Source organism: Melospiza melodia, chromosome 2, assembly GCF_035770615.1.
Source record: "Melospiza melodia melodia isolate bMelMel2 chromosome 2, bMelMel2.pri, whole genome shotgun sequence".
Taxonomy (NCBI): domain Eukaryota; kingdom Metazoa; phylum Chordata; class Aves; order Passeriformes; family Passerellidae; genus Melospiza; species Melospiza melodia.
In genome coordinates this window covers 5,658,223-5,681,723 of record NC_086195.1, presented here as the reverse complement: position 1 = coordinate 5,681,723, position 23,501 = coordinate 5,658,223, and the positions used below count along the sequence as shown (strand labels likewise).

At 42.3% G+C, this 23,501-nt stretch overlaps 1 protein-coding gene across 1 annotated transcript; it reads left to right on the top strand.

Annotated features, from left to right (window-relative positions):
- Window positions 1–81: 81 nt before the first annotated feature.
- Window positions 82–23,026, top strand: WDR4 (WD repeat domain 4). The gene is made up of 11 exons (XM_063181393.1): window positions 82–203; window positions 3,764–3,826; window positions 4,591–4,737; window positions 7,398–7,554; window positions 8,084–8,196; window positions 10,849–10,909; window positions 11,931–12,029; window positions 17,000–17,064; window positions 17,727–17,910; window positions 18,793–18,862; window positions 21,886–23,026. The coding sequence occupies exons 1-11, from the start codon at window positions 82–84 to the stop codon at window positions 22,065–22,067; spliced, it is 1,263 nt and encodes a 420-aa protein (XP_063037463.1). The 3' UTR covers window positions 22,068–23,026.
- The last annotated feature ends 475 nt before the right edge of the window (window positions 23,027–23,501 follow it).

The window sequence follows — 23,501 nt, the reverse complement described above, 5'->3', positions numbered from 1 at the left end:
CCTCCGGGTGGGCGGGGCCGGCGCTGGGTGACGTCACGGCGGTGCGCGGTGACGCGATCGCGCGCGTGGCGGCGCGGGCGCATGGCGGGCGGCGATGGCGGCGGGCGCAGCCCCGGGGCCCGGCCGGCGCTGGCGCTGCGCGGGGCCCTGGCGGCGGCGAGCGGCGGGGGGCGGCTGCTGGCGGCGCGGCCCGGCCACGGCGGGTCAGTGCGGGGCGTGCGGGGCCGGCACAGCGCGGGAGGCGGGGGGGCAGGGCGGGTCCGAGCGGCCGAGGCCGCCCGTGCCCTCTGAGGGGGCTCGCAGGGCCCGTGTGGGCTGAGGGAGGTGCTGGGGCCGTGCGGGAGCCGCTGGCCCTGCTGCGGTTCGTGCCTTTGCGGCTTCTCGGCAGCGTGTTCTGCTACAGAAACAGCGCGTTAAACTTTCTAGCCTCGGCGGTTTTCTGCCATGGTTTGCTCCCCCATTTAAACTATAGCATAGAGAATATATAGATATACACACACTATATATATATATATATATATATAGATATATATATACAGACACATAGACACATACATATATATACATGTATGTTATAGGTATATAACATAGTGAATATGTATATATAGCTTATAGAAAGCATGTATAAGTATACATAAAACTACATTATTATACATAAACCCACATTTTTATGCATAAAACCATATTATTATACATAAAACACGCATACGTTTTATGTATAATAATAATGCCTAGAATGTATACAATATTACTTTTTATATATCTATACCCTATATATATGTATACACGCACATATATATTATATTATATATACCATAGTGTATATGTGTGCATAACTTATAGAAAGCATATATTGGTGTACATAAAACGACATTAGTATGCATATAACTATATTATTATACATAAAACATGCATTATACCTAAAACTATTCATGCCTAGAATGTATACAATATTATTTTATATATATATGTACACCCACACATATATATACATATATGTGACATAGTGTATATGTGTACATAACTTATAGAAAGCATATATTATTATGCATAAAACCACATTATTATGCATAAAACATGCATTATATCTAAAACTATAAATGCCTAGAATGTACACAATATTATTTTATATATAGATATACACACCCCTATATATATGTATGTACACACACATATATGCATATATATTATATATAGCATAGTGTATATGTGTACATAACTTTTAGAAAGCATATAATGTACATAAAACTACATTGTTATGCATAAAACTATATTATTATACATAAAACATGCATTATACCTAAAACTATAAATGCCTAGAATGTATACAATATTATTTTATATATAGATATTCACACACCCTATATATATGTGTACACACACATATATATACACATATATTATATATATATGTACATTACATATATATACATTTATATGTATAGCATAGTGTATATGTGTACATAACTTATAGAAAGCATATAGTTTTATACATAAAACCACATTATTATGCATAAAACTATATTGTTATACATGAAACATGCATTCTATGGAAAACTATAAATGCCTAGAATGTATACAATATTATTTTATGTATATATATGTATGCACACATACATGTTATTATATATATAACATAGTCTATATGTGTACATAACTTATAGAAAGCATATCTTATTCTACATAAAACCACATTTTTATGCATAAAACACCCATTATACTTAAAACTATAAATGCCTAGAAGGTGTACAATATTATTTTATATATAGTTATACACACACCCTATATATAGATATGTACATACACATCTATATATATGTATATATTATATATATAACATAGTGCATACGTGTACATAACTTACAGAAAGCATATGTTATTATACATAAAACCACATTATTATACATAAAATGTGCATTCTATCTAAAACTATAAATGCCTAGAATGTATGCAATATTATTTTATATATAGATATTCACACACCCTATATATGTGTACACACACATATATATACACATATATATATGTACACTACATATATATACATTTATATATATAGCATAGTGTATATGTGTACATAACTTATAGAAAGCATATCTTATTATACATAAAACCACATTATTATGCATATAATATATTATTATACATAAAACATGCATTATAGCTAAAACTATTCATGCCTAGAATGTATACAATATTATTTTATATATATATGTACACCCACACATATATATGCATATATATACCATAGTGTATATGTGTCCATAACTTAGAGAAAGCATATAGTTTTATACATAAAACCACATTATTATGCATAAAACTGTATTATTATACATAAAACATGCATTACACCTAAAACTATAAATGCCTAGAATGTATACAATATTATTTTTTATATATATATGTATGCACACATACATATATATTACATATATAACATAGTCTATATGTGTACATAACTTATAGAAAGCATATGTTATTATACATAAAACCACGCTTTTATGCATAAAACACCCATTATACTTAAAACTATAAATGCCTAGAAGGTGTACAATATTATTTTATATATAGATATACACACACCCTATATATAGATATGTACATACACAGTATATATTATATATATAACATAGTGCATACGTGTACATAACTTATAGAAAGCATATGTTATTATACATAAAACCACAATATTGTACATAAAATGTGCATTCTATCTAAAACTATAAATGCCTAGAATGTATGCAATATTATTTTATATATATATACACACACATTTATATGCATGCATAATAATGGTGTATTTTATGTCCATAAGGAAGGTGCATGTAAATGTCTTCGAGGTCAGTGCCAAAAGGATGGTGTCAGACTCTTTCCATCTGTTGCCCAGTGACAGGGTGAGGAGCAATGGCCATAAAACACAACAAGTTCCACCTCAGCCCAAGGAAGAATTTCTTTCCATGGGGGTGGCAGTGCTCTGGAACAGCTGCCCAGGGAGGGTGTGGAGTCTCCCTCTCTGGTGACAATCCAGAGCCATCCCTGTGTCACTGTTCCAGGGGGCCTTGCCTGGGCACTGGGTCAGACTGGGTGATCTCCAGAAGTCACTGAGTGGTCTCCAGAGGTGCTTTCCAGCCCAGATGATTCTGAGGTTCTGTGTGGTGTCTGAAAGGAGGTGTCAGAGGATGGGCCAGGCTCTGCTCTCTGGTGCCCAGCGGTGGCACAAGAGGCAAGGGGCAGAAACTGATGCACAGGAAGTTCCAGCTGAACATGAGGAAGAACTTTTTTATTATGCAGTGACCAAACACTGGATCAGATTGTCCAGAGAGGCTGTGGAGTCTCCCTCTGGAGCTATTCCAGAACCATCTGCACACAGTCCTGTGCTGTGTGCTGTGGGATCCTGCTGGAGCAGGGGGTTGGACCTGGTGACCCACTGTGCTCCCTTCCAGCCTGACCATCCTGTGATCCTGTGACTGGGTGAATGCTGCTGGCAGATGTGCTGAGTCTGACAGAAATACAATTCATGCAAAATGCAGAGTTACTTCACCAGCAGGGGAGGATTTCCTTTTGACACGTGCATACCATCCAAAATTTTATTTTGCCACAGCTGTAGCACTCTGGGAACCCACTTGGGCAGAGGTGGTTTTAAGATGGGGGGCAGTTGTGCCCAGTAACTAAAATAAGAGAGTTTTACAAAAGAGTTGCCACTCTCCATAGTTAAGCATGGTTGTTCTAGTGGCAGTAATTTTGGGTTTGTTTTTCCTTGCAGTGATGAGAATCTCTTCGTGTACGATTGCAGCAGTGCTGAGAAGCAGCCCTTAGGAGAGAAAGGGTGAGAAAATCTGCTCTTTTCTGGAGGGTGCATCCCTGAGCTTGTGTGGCTGTGAAGGCACTAGAAGGAAGCCACAGGATAACTCTTTGAACAACTGAAGGGTTTTTTTTGCTAACCCTGATGGATATGTATGAATCTGGTTTTTGTTTCTGTTTCATCCAGAGTTTCATTCCACTGTGCACCTTTTTTCTCTTTACTAGCAGTGGCAAAATCAAATTCAATAATTCTGTCTCTTGTCAATCAAGACATCTGTGGAAAAGTCCTGCATTTTTTTTGTTAGACATCAAAAACAAAAAAAAAACCCACAAAGCACTTACATAAGTTCTCCTCCAGATCTGTTCTGTAAGTTACAAGAATTCAAAACACACACAGACAAAAAAGTATTTTTCTTAGTTTAGATTCAACCACTGGACATTGTTTTACTTGTAGCCAAACAAGAAACATTTTACTGTTTTCCTCATAATTTATATCAAGATGTGCCAGCATCTTATGTTTTAAATGTGCCCATCTGCTGGGCACATCTCATATTTTTAGAAAAGTTCTTGAAAACTTCTTAGAAAATTTTTGTTTTCTAAATAGGCTTTGATCCAGGCTTAGACCTTTCAGTTTCCTATGTCTTGGTTTATTTCTTTGCATTAATGTCCACGTTGGCTCAACATTTCAAGCAGAAATAAAAGCATTTACAGTTTTACTTTGTTCCTCACACTCCTGAGGGAATTTAGTGGCTGCCAGGTTGTGAACTGTTGGTCCCTTCTTTCTCTTAGGCAGGATGGAAAAGGGCCAGATAAAGGAAGTGATGACATCCTGGCTTTTGCCTTCTCCCCATCAGGAGGTTATTTTGCCTTGACAGATGACAGCAAACGCCTGATTCTGTTCCAAACAAAACCTTCCTGGGAATGTCTCAGTGTCAGGTAAGGAGCTGCAGTTATGGCTGGTGGATTCAGAGTTCTAAAATGGGAATATTTGGGATGTTGATATTTGTTATTACTTAGCTTCCTTTATTTTTTTTTTTTTTAATTCCTTCACACAAACAAATTTAATGGTTTTGGGTATTCAGAGTATTTGTCAAGGATTGATGTGTGGTCTTCCCCTCACCAAGAATGGGAGTGCAGATGTTTAATATCACTGTCCAAGGAAGGATAATCTCTTTCCTTACCCCAAACCCAGTGTTTTTTATCTTTAAGAACCAAAACTCTGCCCACTCTTGCTACACTGGGGTTGGGCCTGTGAGACTGATGCCCAGCAGTTCAGTGAGTGTGTTCCTTCTGATTCCCTCTGTTCCTTCTGATTATGAGAAGTTTTGGGGACTTTGTGAACTTTTGAAAAAGCTGTCATCTTTTCAAAAAGCCCACCTTTAGAGATGCTGCAGCTGCTTTTCTTCAGTACATTCCTCTTGAGGAAACAGCCTGTAGCTGTCCACCAGAGGTCCTCCAGTTCCAAGTTTTCTCCTGCTGCTGCTGCTGCTTGTGACAATTCTCTGTAGAAAAACCAGGATTGTGAAGGGATTCTGAGAAAGTACCTGAGCAAGAGGCATCTCTGCTTTCTGTTGGTCTCTGACAAATGTGAGACCCTGGTTGCAAACAAAAATAAATTCAAATGTCTGTAGCTTGGCTCTGTGTGCAGGATATAGGATGAACCCTTGGGGTTAAACAGGGTTGTGGTGAGGAATGGTCATGGCATGAAGCTGTGCCAGGGGACATTCAGGTTGGATTTTAGGAAAAGGTTTTTCACCCAGAGTGGTGAGCCCTGGAACAGCTCCCCAGGGAAGTGGTCACAGCTCAGGAAGGGTTTGGACAATGCTCTCAGGCACGTGGTGGGATTGTTGGGGTGTCCTTTGCAGGGCCAGGAGTTGGACTCAGTGATCTTAAGTGTCACTTCCAGCTCAGGATGTTCTGTGATAAAACCAGAAATGCCCAATTCTGTTCATTCTGTGTCCTGCCTTCCCTGCTGCCCTGCCTTGTGTGTCTTGCCTGTAACGTGCCACTGGATAATGGTTTGGTGTTTAATTTCTGCTGAAAGTTTAACTGGGACCACTGATTTTTTTTTTTTTAGAATGTCATTACCTCATATTGGGAAAATGGGAATACAGGCAGAAGGCTTTCTGCATGGATAACAATGCCAAAGTTTGAGCTGTGTGACTTGTGTTGGTGTTTTGTAGCAAGCTCTATAAAGGTCTCACACAGTGCTGGCCTTTGTAGTCAGCTTGTGTCAGACAAAGAGGAACTTTGGAATCTTTCTGCTCAAGATCACAGGTGGTACAGTGAACTGGGAGTGAGACTTTCTGGTTGGCAGAGTCACCTTTTTGGAACTGGGTTGCCTGTGATCCTGTTGTAGTGTGTCACAGACATCTTTTATGAAAAATCCTTTCCTTAGGATTTTTCCTCCTGAGAAGCTGGGAGGCCTCAGGAACAAAATGTAAACATTGATTTTCTGCTGCTGTGGAATGCAACAGGTGCATCTGTGATTGGTCTCATGTGGTTATTTCTAATTAATGGCCAATCACAGTCAGCTGGCTCAGACTCTCTGTCCCAGACACAAGCCTTTGTTATCATTCTTTGCTATTCTATTCTTAGCTAGCCTTCTGATGAAATCCTTTCTTCTATTCTTTTAGTATAGTTTTAATGTAATATATATCATAAAATAATAAATCAGCCTTCTGAAACATGGAGTCAGATCCTCATCTCTTCCCTCACCCTAAGACCCCTGTGAACACTGTCACAGTGGTGTTCCTTTAAACAGCCACTAAAAAGTCTGGGAATTTCTCTCTTCCTACCTGGAGCATAGTGTATTGTCCTCTTGCCTCCACATGGCCACAGAATTTCAGAGTAGGTGAATAAAATATCCATTTCTATGATCCTTGGTGCCCACAGTCCTGTGGTAGCACACAGGATGTGTTTTCTGGCATCTGTGGTTCTTATATTTATCTGGATAGATGAAAGAAAGCTGATACCTGCTGCACTGGCAGCTGGAACTATGAGATGGTGGCAAATGATGAGGGAAACTCAGAGTTCAACTTCAGAGCTTTGTCTGGACAAGGAGCACAGAGCTTGTGGCTCTGTGACTTGGGATATGAGGAGAAAAAAAAGAGTTCCAAGGCTCTCCATCAAGGGCTTCCCTTTGCAGTACAGAGTGGTAACTGGAGTAGCTCCTACACAGTTTCTAAAAGTGTTGCTGCAAAGGGCTCCTAACAGGACAAATCCTACCTTGTCTTTTCTAGGTGTTTAACTCATGTTTTTATGATGTAGAGTGCAAGGAAGTCTCCCAGCCTTCATTAGAGCCCTGGCATGCTGCCTGGCTGAGGTGCTCAGTTGAGAAAATACCAAAGCAAAATGCAGTCATGCAGCTTTTAATGGTCCCCTGTGCCTGTCCCCAGCCCAGGTGTTTGCTGTTACATCAGTCACTCATTTACAGACTCAAAGGTGCCATTTCAGCCCCTCAGTGGTGCTCTCACTGCTGCCATTTCAGTAATGTTGCATCTGAGAACTTTCTGCTCAGCCTCTTGGTCTGTTTAACTCCAGGCTTGCTGAAGCTGCCATGCAGAGCTGTTCAAGCTGTGCCTTTTGTCTTTCAGGTTTGTGAGCAGGAGATGCACATCCCTGGTTATCACAGCTGCAGAGGATAAGATTTTTGTTGCAGATAAGTCTGGTGATGTCTATTCTTACTCAATAACAGAACCTAAAGCTGATGGAAAACTTGAGCTGGGTCATGTCTCTCTGCTCATGGATGTGGTAAGTGTGTGTATTTGCAAACCTGCATTGGGTCTCTCATTGTTGCTCTTGTCCCAGATTTGTGGTTTGCTTTTTATATTTTTTTAAATTATATAAATGAAATGTGGTCCAGATTTCTTCCTACTGAGTTTGTGTTGGCAGAGTTTGGTAAGGAAAAAAGCTTTTGAGTGTTGAAAAAGTCTTCGTGTTACAGTGACAGAAGTCTTGGTGACAGAGTGTCTTTGGGAGTTCATCCTCTCTGCCATGCCAGCTGAGCTCTTTGGTGTGATGAGTTTCTTTTTGAGATGGAAAGGGTCTTGCAGCTCTGCTGTTGGGCTCAGTGGCTTTCAGTGGACCTGGAAGTCAGTGTTGCTTGTCTTAGTGAGTGAAAACATTACTGTCACAAAGATTTAGGATTCCATTGTTGGTGGAAAAAAGTGACTTTGTGTCTATACCTACCTTTTGGGGACAGGAGATTTTTTTTTTTCTTAGCTAAGGAGAATTTCAAGCCTTGAACTGCTGGGCACTAAAGCTCTCCCTCTGCCAACAGGCCCTGAGTGCTGATGACCAGTATATCCTGACTGCAGACAGAGATGAGAAGATCAGAGTCAGCTTGACCAAGGCTCCCTACAGCATTGTGTCCTACTGCATGGGCCACAGAGAGTGAGTGCCTTGTGTGCAGCCATGCCCTGCACAGCCACCTCCACCCACTCCCAGTGGGTGAAATCTTCTCCTCAAATCACACTGAACAGCAGCTTGGTCTGTGGTGGAGTCATGGAATGGCCTGGGTGGAAAGAGACCTTTAAAAGTCACCCAGTCCAACCCCCTGCCATGAGCAGGGACACATTCAGCAAGATCAGGTTGCTCAGAGCCCTGTCCCAGCTGGCCTTGAATGTTTGCAGGGATTGGGCTCCACCACCTCTCTGGACAACCTGTGTTTCACCAGGCTCATTGTAAAACATTTCTTCCTTACATCTAGTCTGAGTCTACAGTGAGTTTAAACCTGTTATCCCTTCTATTGCAACAGGTCCTTCTAAAGAAGTCTTTAAAAGCCCCCTTTATGAAGGCTGCAGCAAGGTCTGCCCAGAGCCTTCTCTTCTCCAGGCTGGACAGCCCCCAGTTCTCTCAGCCTTTCCTCACAGCAGAGCTGCTCTCCTGAGCTTCCAGCCTGAACATCAGCAGTCTCACACACACAAGTTTGGGGTGCTGCTGTGATTTGAGATGCTCATCTGATGTGAGCAGTTGTTTTGGTAGTGCTTGAAATGTAGTTTTGTTTTTTTTTTTCTTGTCATTTAATGTGCCATAAGACAAATTAGCAGTGCAATAGCACTGTCCTTGTCCCTGCTGCATGCATGGAGTTAAACCACCTGCTCATCTGCTGGGTTATTTGAGTTCTCCTCACCACCCATCCTGCTGTGGGTGATTTTTTTCATGTGAATCTCTACAAACACTTCTTTCCCTGCCCTCTGCTTGTTTTTGTGGCCTTCTCTGGCCCTGCTCCAACATGTCCATGTCCTTCTTGTAGCCAGGGCTGCAGACACAACCTCTGGGGCCTGCGCAGAGCAGAGGAGCAGAATCATCTCCCTCCACATGCTGCTCACAAGAGGCTCCAGAAATGGTTAGCTCAGGATGGAGCCTGTCTTAGTCTTAGGAAGTCCCTAGGAACTGTCTTTGGAGGTTTGAACATATGCTAATTAAATTAATGGCATCTCAGAGCAGAATTCAGGCTCGTTAGGTTGTGTGGTAATACAGATAAACCTGGCTGTGTCACCAGGGTGGATAGAGCCTGGGCACCAGACTGCAGTGGGCTGGAGAATGCACTGTGAAATAAATTCAAGAAGATGGAGAGAGTCTATAAGAGCTTGGAGTGACAGGACAAGGGGGAATGCCTTTGAGCTGACAGAGAGTAGATTTAAATTAGATATTAAGAAAAAATTCTTAGCTGTGAGGGTGGTGAGGCACTGACACAGATTAGCCAGGGAAGTTGTGGATGCCCCAACCCTGGAAGTGTCCAAGATGTTCATTAGTGGTTGCAGAGGGAAAAGCAGTGTAAATTAATTGAAATGTATCCCAAAATTAAATATTTAAATAAGAAATTTTAAAAAAGGGTTACATAAAGCAATAATTGTCTTGTTTCACAGTCCTGGATTTTTTTCTGTCAGTGGGGCTCATGGTGATTCTTGCTGGACCTGTTGTGCCTGCTTTGTCCTGGAAGTTTGTGTTACAGTGACCAAATCTCTTCCTTTTATTTTTTCACTCTATGGCTTTAAAGCTGTGCCTGTTTTCAAAGGCAAGACTGTCCCATTCAGGTCATGTTCTGCTCAGCTCACTGTGTTTGAGCTCTGAGATAATAATGATCCCCAGAAGTTGAGGTCACCACTGTGTGACGGTGGTCACAGGGGTTTTCAGGATGAAGAGAGAGACGAGAATGTTGATTCCATAATCAGAAGGCTTGATTTATTATTTTATGATATATATATATTACATTATGACTATACTAAAAGGAAATAGAGAGAAAAGGTTCTCAGAAGGCTGAGAATAGAAAAGAATGAATAACAAAGGAGCTCTCTCCAACTCTGTCCTAGAGAGAGCTCAGTCCTTGGCTGGCCATTAATTACACACACCCAACATGGGCCAATCCCAGATGCACCTGTTCCATTCCACAGCAGCACATAACCATTGTTTACATTCTTTTTCTGGGGCCTCAGCTTCCCAGAAGGGAAAATCCTAAATAAAGGGTTTTTATGAAAAGATGTCTGCGACACCACTGCTCACCAAAGACAAAACAGGATCACCAACTTCTGGAGAACAGAACTTCTTGCTGAATGTGGGCTGGTAAACTGCCACATTAAAATTCTCTGAAGATTCCTTTTAAATCATCTCCCAACTGTGTCTGGGGAGATGTGGCACTCTGGAGGCTGAGCCATCACTGCTGTGCTTTAAAGGATCTGTTGATTCATGTTTTTAATGTGCATCATGGACTGAGAAAGGGGAATTTGCTACCTGAGTAAATCTGTCTCCACTGGCACTTTTGGATCTAAATGACAATGTTCTCAGCTGGGAGGAAGTCAGTAGTATTCCCTGAGTGCAAATGGGGAAATGAAATTCTTTATTAAGTAGAAAGTCAGTAGTTTGTGTAGTGCATGTTTACTAAGTACTGGTGACATTTTCTTCTTCCTCCTAATTATCTTGATGTGGAAAATCTGTTTGTTTATTGTAAGGTTCTCTTTAAAACTGCTGTTTTCTCTTACTGTGTGTGTTTAAAGACCAGGGTGTCAAGCAAGAGAGTTCAACTTTTGACTGTTTTTCCTTTAGGTTTGTAAGCAAAATACTTGTAATACCCAACTGTCCTGACCTGCTCTTGTCAGCTTCTGGGGTATGTATTGCAATTTCTTCCAAAAAATGTTGGGTTTTTGTATGTTTGGGTTTTTAAATTATTATTTATACTTGTGTTCAGGCCAAATTCCTTGGGATACTTGGAATAATCTCTCATTGTTTGCAGCATGGCCTCCCTCCTCCTCCTTTTTCTTGGTTCTGCTCAGTGTTCAGCCATTCTGTTGCTGGATCACCAAGAACCTTTTACTGTGCTTATAGTAAAAGCATCTTTGGGCTGGTGAAATTACCATTAACTCTTGCTCTGGAGCACAGACATTGCCTTCTTGGCTGAGAGCTGTAGAAATGAATGTTCCTCCCTTCCCTGCCCTTTTCCTGAACTGATGGCATCCTGCTGCCATGCCACACATGTACAGGGATGGAGCTGGCCTAAAAGAAGGGAAACAATATTTGTTCCCCAAATACTGTACTACCAAAACTGCACAGGAAACAAATAATATTTCCTGTGAAGATCACAGTAACTCCTGCCATTTGGTTTCAGCTGCTGTTCTTGCTTCCCTAAGGCTCTTGTCCCTCTTAATTATTGAAGCAGCTCCAGTGCTAGTGCTGCACGTGGCTGTATTTCACTCCTAGCAAATGCTCTTGGCTTTGTTCTTCCAGAGGGGTGTTTAGTCTCTCTTCAGGAAGTTGCTAAATCAAATGACAATTTGGTTGATAACAAGAGCATGGGGCAGAGAAGGGCAGCCTGAAAGAATTGCCATTAAAATGCTGAGCACATGCATGACTGTGCTGCTTAAAACAGGCTTGAAATGCCCTCCTCCAGCTCCCCAATTTCCACTTCAAAAGGAGAATTAAAATTAGCATGATTGAATAATTTAGAATGCAGGGGGAAATTATGTTAATTAAAATGCTTTATCTGCAATTTGAGGTCTTAACTAAGTGACTATTTAGCAGCTTCTGTGGGGAGCTCTTCAGGGAAACAGGGTTTAGCTGAAGGCCAGGAGTGGCCTCTCTTTGCCTGAGTGCTGATAGTAACAGACTTGTGTCCACTTCCATCTGTCCAGGACTCCACTCTGAGACTTTGGCAGTATAAAAGTGGAGAAGAAGTGCACTGCTGTGAGCTGAGTGCCATCTGTGGGCCCCAGGCAACCAAACCAGACCAGGTGTGTCCATGAGTGCCAGTGCTTTTGCTGTGCTCCTGATCCTTGGCACTGCCAGATGTCTTGGTTGCATTTTCCCTTCTCTCACTGGGTTTAGAACTTACAAAAGCTGTTACAACAGTCTGGGGTTTTGGGAGGACAGTCCCTGAAATCCATTCCTGTGTTTTGTGTGAATTTCTAAACTCTGCCAAGCAGTGATCAAAAGAAGCTGATTCTAATTCTTCCCAAATTCAAGTTCTGCACAGTGGGCAAAGCCTTCACTTGAAATGTTTTTTCCATCAAAACCACAGGTGTTGTATTCTTCTAGGCAGAAAACATCCTGTGACACTGGGAAGATCTAAACATTCACCCATTTTTTTAGTGCTTAGAATTTCAAGTGTTCAAGTTGCAATTTTCCTGAGCAAAAAGAAGCTTAGTAATATTTTTAACCAGTGATCTGCAGTAGTGCCCTGTGGAGTCAAAACTCTGGGCTTGTTATTTTAGGTTCTCTCACAGCTGGACAGTGTCCAGAATTTAAATGTGTGAGTCCTACAAAAACTGGAGCTCTCCTGAGCTTCCAGCCTCTACATCAGCAGTCTCATAGAAGTTTGGGGTGCTGCTGTGATTTGAGATGCTCACCTGATGTGAGCAGTTGTTTTGGTAGTGCTTGAAATGTAGTTTTGGGGATTTTTTTGTCATTTAATGTGCCATAAGACCAATTAGCAGTGCAATAGCACTGTCCTTGTCCCTGCTGCATGCATGGAACTAAACCACCTGCTCATCTGCTGGGTTATTTGAGTTCTCCTCACCACCCATCCTGCTGTGGGTGATTTTTCATGTGAATCTCTAAAAACACTTCTTTCCCTGCACACCACAGCTGCCTCCCAGTTTTCAGGTGACAACTGGAAGGGAAATCCAGTGTGGAATCCATATCCAGGCAGAAACTGGATTTCAGTTCTGCCTTCCCTCCTTTGTGCTGTGGTTTTGCTGGTGGGAATGTGTTGTGCTTCACCTCCCAGCAGCTGGGAGCCACTTGGGTCACAGCTGTCCCATTTACATACTGGGAATCCTGGCTTTGGCCAAGGGTTGGGCCCCTGGGTTCCTGCTAGCAGAGATTTGGGTGGTGTCCATATGGACAATTCAAGCTGCTCCTTGGACCCTGGAGTCTTCTGGAAAGCACACCTGAGGCACACACCTCTCACACACATTCACAAGGTCTCTGCCTCTTTTCAGCTCAATGGCAGTGCTTGAAATCTCTGAAAAAGCTGTTCTTGGGGTTTTAGGCAAGTGACAAAGGTACAGGATTGGGTGACAAGCCCATCTAACTGGTATCCACTGATACTCTGGGTGCAGCATTTGTTTTAGAGGAAATAATGGGTTTATTTTAAAACAGTTTGCTTTCTAGATTTGTAGGATCACTGAGGACAAGTAAGCAACTAACTGAAGTGGGGAATTCTGTGACTAATATTAAAAATGCTATTTTGTTCCTTAGACTGGCTTAGCATTATTAAGATGGCTCATGAGTAAATTCACAGTGCTTAATCTGACACTGAACCCTAATTCCACTGATTCCAAACAAGTTAATAAAAAAAGAATACTGAACTATGTAATAAACCTTGAATGTAGCATTGGATAAAATAACAAATGTCAGGTTGTTGCTGCAGGTAGGAGCTGATCTAAGAAAACTTCTCCAGCTCTCTTAGAATGTTTTTAAATGGAGTTTAGTAATATTTGCCTTTTCTCCCTTCATAAAATCCCTTCCATAAGATATTCCACGTGTTGATACAGCCTCAGGAGAAACTGGAGGTGCCCTTTGCTTGAGGAGTTTCCATTTAGCTTCTTTACCCCAGTGTGAGTAAGCTGAGAAGAAAGGGAAAGCCCATAAACTGTGGGTTAATAATTAGAACACAGTAATTAAGTAATAAACATCATTCCTGCAGTGCTTTGCAGTTTTTCCATCCACTGCCACGTGTGGTGGTGCTGTTGGAAGGCACATGGTGGCCTGTGACTTCACTCTGTGAAATCCTGGACACTGCTCAGTCTCACAGGTGTTCTGCAGTGAAAAAACTCCTGTTCTGCTGGCATCACAGTGCTGGAAGTGCCAGAGGTGGCATCTGGTGGCAGTGTTCAGTCATCTGGGCATCCAGGTGTGTCACAGGGCATCTCCACAACCCAGAGGGACATTCATGGTCTGAATTTAAGGTCACAATCTCTTGAGCCAGCTTGTAACAACACAGTGTGTGCAAAGAACTCTGCAGCCAGGGATCAGATGGGGATAGAAGTGCTTTTCTTTTCTTTTTGGTTGTTTTTTTTTTTTTTTTTTTTTTTTTTTGTGTATTGTTACATTTTATTTTTACCATTGATAGCCAGTGTGAATGCAGTGGAGCCTTAAACACAGCTTGAAGCTCAATGGGGATGGAATCATCACTAATGGTGGGACATGTGAGCACAGAACTGTGGGCTTGTTTTGCTTGGCAGATGATGAATATGAGTCTGTTTGGGGAATGTGGGAGTGTTTGGAGCAGTGTAGCATTGGTTTCAGCTGATGCCTTGCAGATCCTCAGTTCATTTTCCCACTAGAATGGGAGTAATTCTCTTAATTCCATAGTGCTATATAAATATTTTCCTGCTTCAGAGCTTTCACCTCATCTGATCCTCTTGACAGCAGAAGCTTGTTTAAAGTCCAGAACATGAATTGCACAATTCTACCCCAATGCACCAGTACATTAATTTTTTATAGGGTCACTCTTCTCGCAGATGACATCAAAAGTTAATTTTAAGGTGTTGGCAGGCTGATAACAGTGCCATATAAATGCTGTCTTGAGTTCAGAGAGTATCAAGTGAACATCTGTTTGTCACAGAATGTTCTTGTAGCCCTTCCTTAACTGATTTCATAGCCCTGTCCTTGACCATGATACTGCTGTGGGTCTTGCATTCATTTTGCTGATTTTTTAACTTACCCACACATGGAAAGAACTTGGAAAGAAGATGCATTTTCCTGTCTCTTTCCAGCTGTGAATAAAACCTGGTTTAAATCAAAACAGCCTCCTCCTCCCTCCTCCAGTGGGGTTGGGAGAGAGCTGCTGCCTAATTCAAGTTCACAGAGCCCTTTGTCTCTCTCACAAAGCTCTTGGCTGTGTAGGTGGGCACTTCCCTGCATGTTTGTCAGGCAACAGGCAGAGAGGCAGAGCTTTGTTATTAGAAATAAATGGCACAGGTTTCAGCTTTTATATACATACAGATATAAAATCTATTTTGGCTTGTTCCTTTAAGTGTCTGAAGAACCCACTCATGGCTTACAGTAAATGGGAGCTGTCAGTTCTACTCCAAAGCTGTGTTCTAAGTGGCTCCATCCTGCAGAAACAGCATTTAGCCACATCAGCCACACAGAACCTTTCTGGTTCAGCCCACTCATCCTACCTGGTACTTGTTTTGTGTCTGTGTGTAACAGGGGTCCTGGTGCTAAATATGGGTTAATAACTTCATATTTCTGCAGAGTAGCAGGAGATCAGTCCCATCTGTTCCCAGGAGCTCTGAACCATATCAATCCTTTTGATAATATTTTTTATTAAATGCTCCTCTTCTGTCCAGACAGGGGGTTGAGATGAGTGAGAAGTGTGTGCATGCTGTTCTTCCTTCCCCCTATGAAATTGTGTCACACAATTTTTCTCATGTGCTGAAGAAGAAAAAGAATTGTTTTCAGCTCTGTTATACCATGAATTAATTCTCTTTCCCACAGTTGGTTTATCTCTTAGTGGTTGCATCATGTGCTGTTGACAAAATGGTTAGCTTCTGGTGGTAAGCTTGCTGACTTGAGTTTTTGGAAGCTGTGCAGCTTGTTTTGCTTTCCTACAGGGATTGCAAAACTGTGAAACAAGCACCCTGACAATATCTATACATCAGCTGGTAGCTGCAAGGGTAAAATCCTGTGGTAACTCCCAAATTGACCCTAACTTTGTGAACCAGAGCTTCTGTCCAGTCACAGTGTTGTGTTAGGGAAGAAGGTGGAAGTTAAAAAAAAATGAATATTTGAGGATACATCAGAATTCAGCCAGCAGAGTGTCAAAAAGATGTATTTTCCCTGCCCTAAAGGAAATAAATCTCTGCTTCTCTACTTGGAAGGTTTTAGTCATCAGCAGTGTTGGTGTTGTCACTGCTTATAAAATCCACTTGAGAGCCAGCCTTTTGCTGCTGCAGTTTTGCTGTTCACATTATATAATAGATACTTTGGAAAAAGCACCCCAGGACATCATTTTGCAGTTTTTCTACTCCTCTCAAGTTCTTCCCACTCCAGGAGCCTCAAATGAGTTGTTTTATATTTCAAGTAGAGTGGTTTGTGCAGCAGAGGTGCTGCTTCTCTCAGATAAAACAGGAGTGTGATGTGGGGGTTTTTTTGTTGTTGTGTTGGTTTTATTGGGGATTTTTTGTTTTAATGAGGGAAATGGCCTCAGGCAGGCCTTCCTTGTTGCTCAGAACACATTTTCTGTGGAGCAGGATGGCTTCACCCAGACTCAGGTTGGAACAGGCAGCACAGCAGGGATATTGGGGGTATTAGCCATGCATCACTATCTTCGTTTTTTAACCAACACAACAGCAGCTAATAGCTTGTGTTTGTAATGTCTGAGCTGCTGGAGTGATACTCTGCCTGAGCAGGTTTAATGTCAATGTTTTTGCCATTAGCATTGCAGGAGAGAATGTTTGGAGGTGCTGTATTTTCCTTCATCTGCTGCTTTGTCTGCTAAGAATAGTTCACTCACACCTTTACATTTGATTTTGGGACAGTGTGGAAGGGAGAAGTGTGGAAAACTTTATAAAAACAGCAAACACGGTACAAAAATAGCCTTGACTGCAGTTAGAAGGTAATTAAGTTGCTTAACTTGCTGTAAATTAAGACATCTGCTAAATTTTAAAGGCTCCTAGTGAAATGGAATATGAATTTTTTGCCCATAAATGGCCTTAACTTACAAGGATGTTTTTTTATCTGTTCCTAATAGAAATACACTGTGTCAAGGATAACCTACTGCTGTCAAGGTGGTTATGTTGCCATTCTGTGTGACAGGTAAGAGCACATGGAATAATGCCTAAAATCATCCCAGCTACTGCAAAGGCATGAGCAGCTTTCCCTGAGCCTGGAGTTCTTGGTACTGTGCATCTCCAGATGTCCAGGAATGCCTGTGGCCTCCCAGGGAGCCTCTGGGTCCTGCACTTGCTCTGAGTGCAGAGGAGAGTGCAAGGGTTACCTGGCTCAGTTAATTTTTGTGATTCAAACATGATTCAAACAAATGATTCAGTTTGTGATGCCTTTCCCTCAGTGGAGGAAGCACAAGGATGGGATGAACAAGAGCTGGGGATGTTTTATTTTGGCTGGTGCTCAGCTGTGTATTTACCTTCATTGCAGCCCTGTAGGCCAGTGTGTCACAGTGCAACACTCATAAAAGTCCTTAGTAATCCTTCTGAAATTCCCTTTACTACCCTTTGTTTTAAAGAGGAGGCAGCACTGGCTGCTTTTTCTTTCACGTAACACTTGAAAAGCTGTTTGGTACTGTGGGTATTTACAGCTTCTGACTCAGATCATGTAAGCAAACAGCATTTGAAGTGCTCATTGTAACCACTTGGCTTTGGCTCTGTTTGGAATTGGAGTGGGTGTCTGTAGTTTGCTGTACAAGTGATGGCTGTAGGTGGATTTGGTAATAATGGTAATTAAGTTTTTCCTTTCAAAAGTATTCCCACAGTCTACATCTTTCAGCTCGATGCCACTGCCCAGCAGCTGCTTTACAAACAGCAAATCTCCCTGAAGCACAAAGGCTGGGACATTGCATTCCAGGAAATGGGAGACCTGTGGATTTTGCAGGAAGACAAGGAAACTCCTCTCCTTCTGTACAGAGCATGTGATGGACAGTGGAAGGTACTTTTTTAATGCTGGAAATCCTGTGTTTGGTGATGTCTTGAGGCCACAACAGAAGTGGAGTTTGCTGTTCCATGAAAGCTAAAAAAGCACCTTTCTCTCTGTCTTGAGATGGAGTAAAAGCCATAGGTGCACATCTCATTCTTCCCACCTGTGTGTGATGCAGAGGTGTCAGGAGCTTGTTGTGAAGCCCAGTGTGTCTGTTCTGAGCTAAAGCTGCCATCTGCCCCAGCAGGATCAGAGTGCTTGTCAGCACTCACTGCTTTAAACCATTGCCTGAGCTTTCTGTGGGCTACACCTGATGATTTAAAAAAAAAAACCCAAAACCTACAAAATCCCTTTGGATTTGCTCAGCAATTCTCACACAGCTTTCCTTGTGCCTGCCTCTGAGGGATCTTTTCCAGGACAAGGCACCCTGGGAGCAGTAAGGGAATTACTTTTATTTTCAATGAGAACAGGGAATCAGATTTGGGGTATGTGCTATCTAGTTCTCTTTTATTGCCTATTAAAAACTGGAAACTCATTTGTTATCCTTGTAAGTCCCCAGCTAATTATGGTCTGGTTGTGAAGAGGTTTTAATGAAACTCCTGAGTGTGTTCTTTGACCCTAATGTGTTCCCTGGGATATTTCTTTTCCTCACAGATTAGCAAGTGGGAATCAATGTCTTTGTTCAAATGGCAAAGCTTTCCTAGCAGAACTTGAGATCTCAGGCCAGGTTTCAATAACAGTCCTAGAAAAAGGAGCCTGGAAGAGATCATGGAGGTTTTACACCTACTCTGTTTCACTACACACTTCTGAGAGCTGGTGCATTTTCAGCATGCTGTGGAACATGAAATTGTCTATTAATCTCAAAATAACATGCAGCCTTCCTTCTTTTCCCAGGCTGTAACTGATGACAAGGGATTACAGAAGATGTCAAAATACATTCAAGACAACTGGACAGTGTTTGAAGGTGAGAAATTTGGCTTAAAGGTTTAGGGAATGCAGTTTTTACAGCTGAAGCATAAAATTTAGAACAAGATTGGAGTTCAGGTCAGTTCAGCTGGCTCTTGAAGCCACTCAGTCTTTTCTCAGTTTCATCACTCTGTCTGGTGTGGAAGTCAGTGCAGATAATGAGGTGTGTTGAGGGCTGTGTTATCACAGAACCATGGAGGAATTTAGAGCTGAATTGCAGCCTTATAACTTTTCCACAGACACCTTATCACAGGGATGCATCAAACAGCCTCTGGCAGAGCTGCTGGAGTCTGTCTTACTGCTGTGGTATCAAAAACTGCTGTGTGTTGTCTTTTCTCCTGCCTGGGTGTGAGGCTTTATCACAGGTACAGTGGAGACAGGATGGAGCAGCTCTGCTGTAAAGATGGGCTCACCTTGGCAGGGCAGGACGTGGAGCCTGATGTGACTGGAAGGTGTGACCCTGGATGGGACAACAGATGACATTGCTTAGTGTCTGGCTGGCTCATTTTGTTCTTGCTTCCTGCCCCACCCCCAAGTCTCTGTCAGAAAAATAATTTCCTCATTCAGACTCACCCTGTGTTTCCAGCATTTTTTGTATTATAAACAAAAATAATATGAAACTGTATATATTATATATACTGAAACTATAGCAGAGGTTGTGGCTGCAGGGTAGAGAAGGGCTGTGGCATGTGCTAAAATCTCAATTATGTATTGAAACTTCAGTCGTAGAAATTTCTATCCTGCACTTTGCTGGGAGACTGGAATCTTCCTTAAAAACATGGTACAGATTCCACCAGTCTTATGGTCTGTTCATAGGTAAAGATGGAAGAGCTGCAGAAATGTTCAGTCTGGTGTAAAGTCTCCTTAATATCTGGTACTGGATGGTGTAGCATGTAGCTGTCATTAAGTTGGTTATTAAATTGTAATTAAGGTGGTGCAGTCTGTGTAAGTCAGGTGTTCCTTTGGAAAGGAGATGTTTGCATGGAGATGGTGCAGACTTGATAGTTACAGGCAGGCAGATAATTAGGAGAATGAGGGCTGAGTGGAAGTGAGCACAGAGGAGCAGAGAGCAGGCAGGGGGAGAGGTTCTGGGCATAATTAGCACGTGGAAATTCAGTCACCAGCTCATGTGCAGCTGGGAAAGGAGCACAGCTCACATGACAGGGTTCATTAGTGTTAATTAGTAAGGGGAGGCTCACTTGATGAGCACTTATTCCAGTGCATAATTAGTGCTTTAAAGGGAGTTATGTCTTTATGTCTTCTGAAACAAGTGATCATTACATTGTATTCAGTCCCAATCCTTGCATATTGTCCTTTTATAAGCTTTTCTCACCGGTCTGGGGATGTACAAGAGCTGGGGGATGTTTTATTCTGTAGGATTTGGCATGTAATGGTCAGTCTGGAAGTATCACAGAATCCCAGGATGGTTTGGGTTGAAAGGAACCTTAAAGACAGCCCAGTTCAACTCCTTGACAGGGACACCTTCCACTAGTCCAGGCTGGTCAGAGCCTCATCCAGCCTGGCCTTCAACACTTCAAGGATGGGACATCCACAGCTTCTCTGGGCAGTCTGTTCAAAGTGCCTCAGCACCCTCACAGGGAGAATTTCTTCCTATTGTTGAATCTAAACCCACTCTCAGTTTGAAGCCATTGCCCCTTGTACACATGAACCAGTTTGGCACTGTGCTGTAACTGATCCCAGGAGAGGATTTAGTGCAGATTGATCAAGTGGAGAGCAGCATGGCTGTTCAAACTGGCAGCATGCAATTTCTCCCAGAGCCAAAGGCCAGTAAAGCCTCTGAGTGCAGCCCCCCTGACAGTGAAAGCTTGAGCATTGCTGAGGACCACAGAGGGAAACTTGATTTTGTTGGTCTACCAAGAAACAGGGGGATGCTGCATGTGGGTTTCTGTGGAGTATCACACTTAGCTTCAGGACCAGACCTTAGCAGGTACTGCATTTCTCTTTATTTCTCCTTTAAAAATTGTGATTTTTTTTGGGAAAAGAGGAGAACTGGAGATAATTGGCTTTGTCAAGTGCCACTCCAACAATTTTTCAGAAATATGGACTGAGCCATCTGCTCTCATTCTGTGTTCTCTACAGAAACAATCTGAGGAGGGATTTAGCAGTTAATTCCCTGCTAAACTCATCTAAACCTGCAGTCTTGGGGATGCTGTGAGGAATATTACCCTGAATTCACAGAAGGTGGAACATTGGAACAAAGGCTTGGGAGTCTATGTGCAATAGAACATGACTACTTGAAATCTGCTCCTTTGTCCTTCTTTGAAGTTAATACTCCAGGAGAAAATCCAGCTAAGTGCAGTTCAGTGGCAACTCCCTTTGGAGTGCTTGGGTCTCAGGGAGCAACATCAGCAGTTGGAAAACAGAAGCCCTGAGATTTGCAAGTGTCCAGTGTGTGAGGAGAGCTGAGGCCTCTCTTTGCTTCACTGTGAGCTGCTTGACTCTGTGTGAATTTTTTAGCCTAATGTGGAGGCTGTGCCTGGCTGGTGAATGCTGAACAGGTGCTTGCCAACACAAACCAGGCTTACACAGTGTAAATGTTGATATTTAATCACAGAGTGGTTTGGGTTGGAAGGGACATTAAAGATGATCTCATTCCATCCCCCTGCCATGGGCAGGGATAACTTTCACTGTCCCAGATTGCTCCAAGCCCTGTCCAGCCTGGCCTTGGGCACTGCCAGGGATCCAGGGGCAGCCACAGCTGCTCTGGGCACCCTGTGCCAGGGCCTCACCACCCTCACAGTCAAGAATTTCTTCCCAATATTTAATCTAAATCTGCCCACCTTCAGTTTAAGGCAATGTGACTTCATGCCTTTGTGAAAATCCTTCTCCAGCTCTCCTGGAGCCCCTTGGGGTATTGGAAGGTACTGATATAGTGGATAGGACTACAGTAAATGAACTGGAATGCCATTATCTAAAACTACAGTCCAGGAAGTCATTGATGAGACCTCTGAGGGAATTAACAGCTGTGTTAATTAAACACCTTGCTTTGCCCAACTCCAGGTTTTGTTGGTGCAGGGAGCTGCTACAGCCACCTGTACAAGGCCTCCTTTGATAACATGGATGAGTACCTGCAGAGGAAGGAGAAAAAGTTACAGCAGCAGAGGAAGAAGCAGCAGGATCTGCAGCATGGTTCCAGTGAACAGGCCAAAAAAAAGATGAAGACTGAAGAGCCATCACTATGACTGCTGTGAGCTTGTGATCTTTGCCTTGAGGAAAGGAAATGATCCAGCTGTGGACTGTTTTTATATGAAAAATGAATTATGCAAAAGGACTGGTTTAAAATTTGATTCAGGTTTTCAGGCAGGCTGATATGGCAATATCCTGTTTGCAGCAAGTAATGCATTTACAACATAGCTAAACTGTCTAGCAGAATACAGTGTCAGTGGCTCAGTCCTGTGAATCTCTGATGCATGTTGTATGAACATTGGAGATGGTCTTTTCCTTGAAACAGGATGCTCTTTTTGCCTACTGTGTTCAGGCTTTTTTTTTCAGGTGGAAACATGCTGATTAAAGTGGATACAACTTTATTTTTATTACTTTTGGTTTGGGTTATTTTAGGGCTTTTTTTAAAAACTTTTTTTAAAAGTCTGTTAGTTAATGTAACTAACTTAGTGTGCCTGGGTATGGGAAAGGGAGTATAGAAAAAACTCTTGCTGGGTATGAGAGGTTTTAGCTGAGACTTTGCCTTCTCTGTTTTTATCCTTTAACTTTGGTTCATATGGTTGGGATTTTGCCTAGCTTCTAATCCATTACTTCCTACTTGTGGAATATCTCTGTAGGAAGAAGTGCAAAAGTTAATTTTGTATTCTGCAAAGTAAAAGTAAAACGTGTCAGTCAACATTGTGCTATTGGAAGCTCCTTCCATTGCAATATGATCCTACTGGTGTCTGTGAAAATCATTCCAGAGGCCTGGGAGCAAAATTTGGAGTGCATCCTGCTTTTTTCATGGAGAACTTTTCCATTTTAATTATCCAAGAGATACATCTTCTTGAGAAGTTATCAGTGAGAGCCTTATGGGCCCATCAGGGGGGCAGAAGATGTGTTCATCTGCCAGATGGTGTCATGTTCATGTGGAATATCATGTCCTTCACAAAACCAGCTGTGGAAATCTGTACAGTCCATTAAAAGTACTCAGAATTAACCTGTGCACTGTGAATGATTCTCTCTGGAGTGTCTGGACACAGAGAATTTTTGCATTCAAATGCAGATGTGGGGCCCAGCTGCTTGGTTTGCTGACAGCTTCTCCCTTGCTCCTGTGGAAGATGCTGAATGTCAATAATAGAGCTCAGCAACAAGTAGGCAGATTTCTTGGTAGTTCACCTCAATGCCATGCTGGGACAAAAAACTCTGTAATTTCAGTCCAGTGGTGCAGCTCTGGTGATGAGGATTTTTCTTGGGTCTCAGGAAAGGGTGAGAAGCTGCCATCTGAAGTGCTTTGATATTTGGTAGGAGTGGTGGCTTGGCTTTTAAAACTTGGTGGTTCTTGTGTTATTTAATTAAAGAGAGGCTCTAGGGAAAGCAGTTGGGGAAGCACTTAAGGAAGCTCAGCCTCAGAGTGTAGCTTTTATTTAGGAGTAGATTTGCTGGTGTGCAGATTCTGTAAAATACCACCAGAA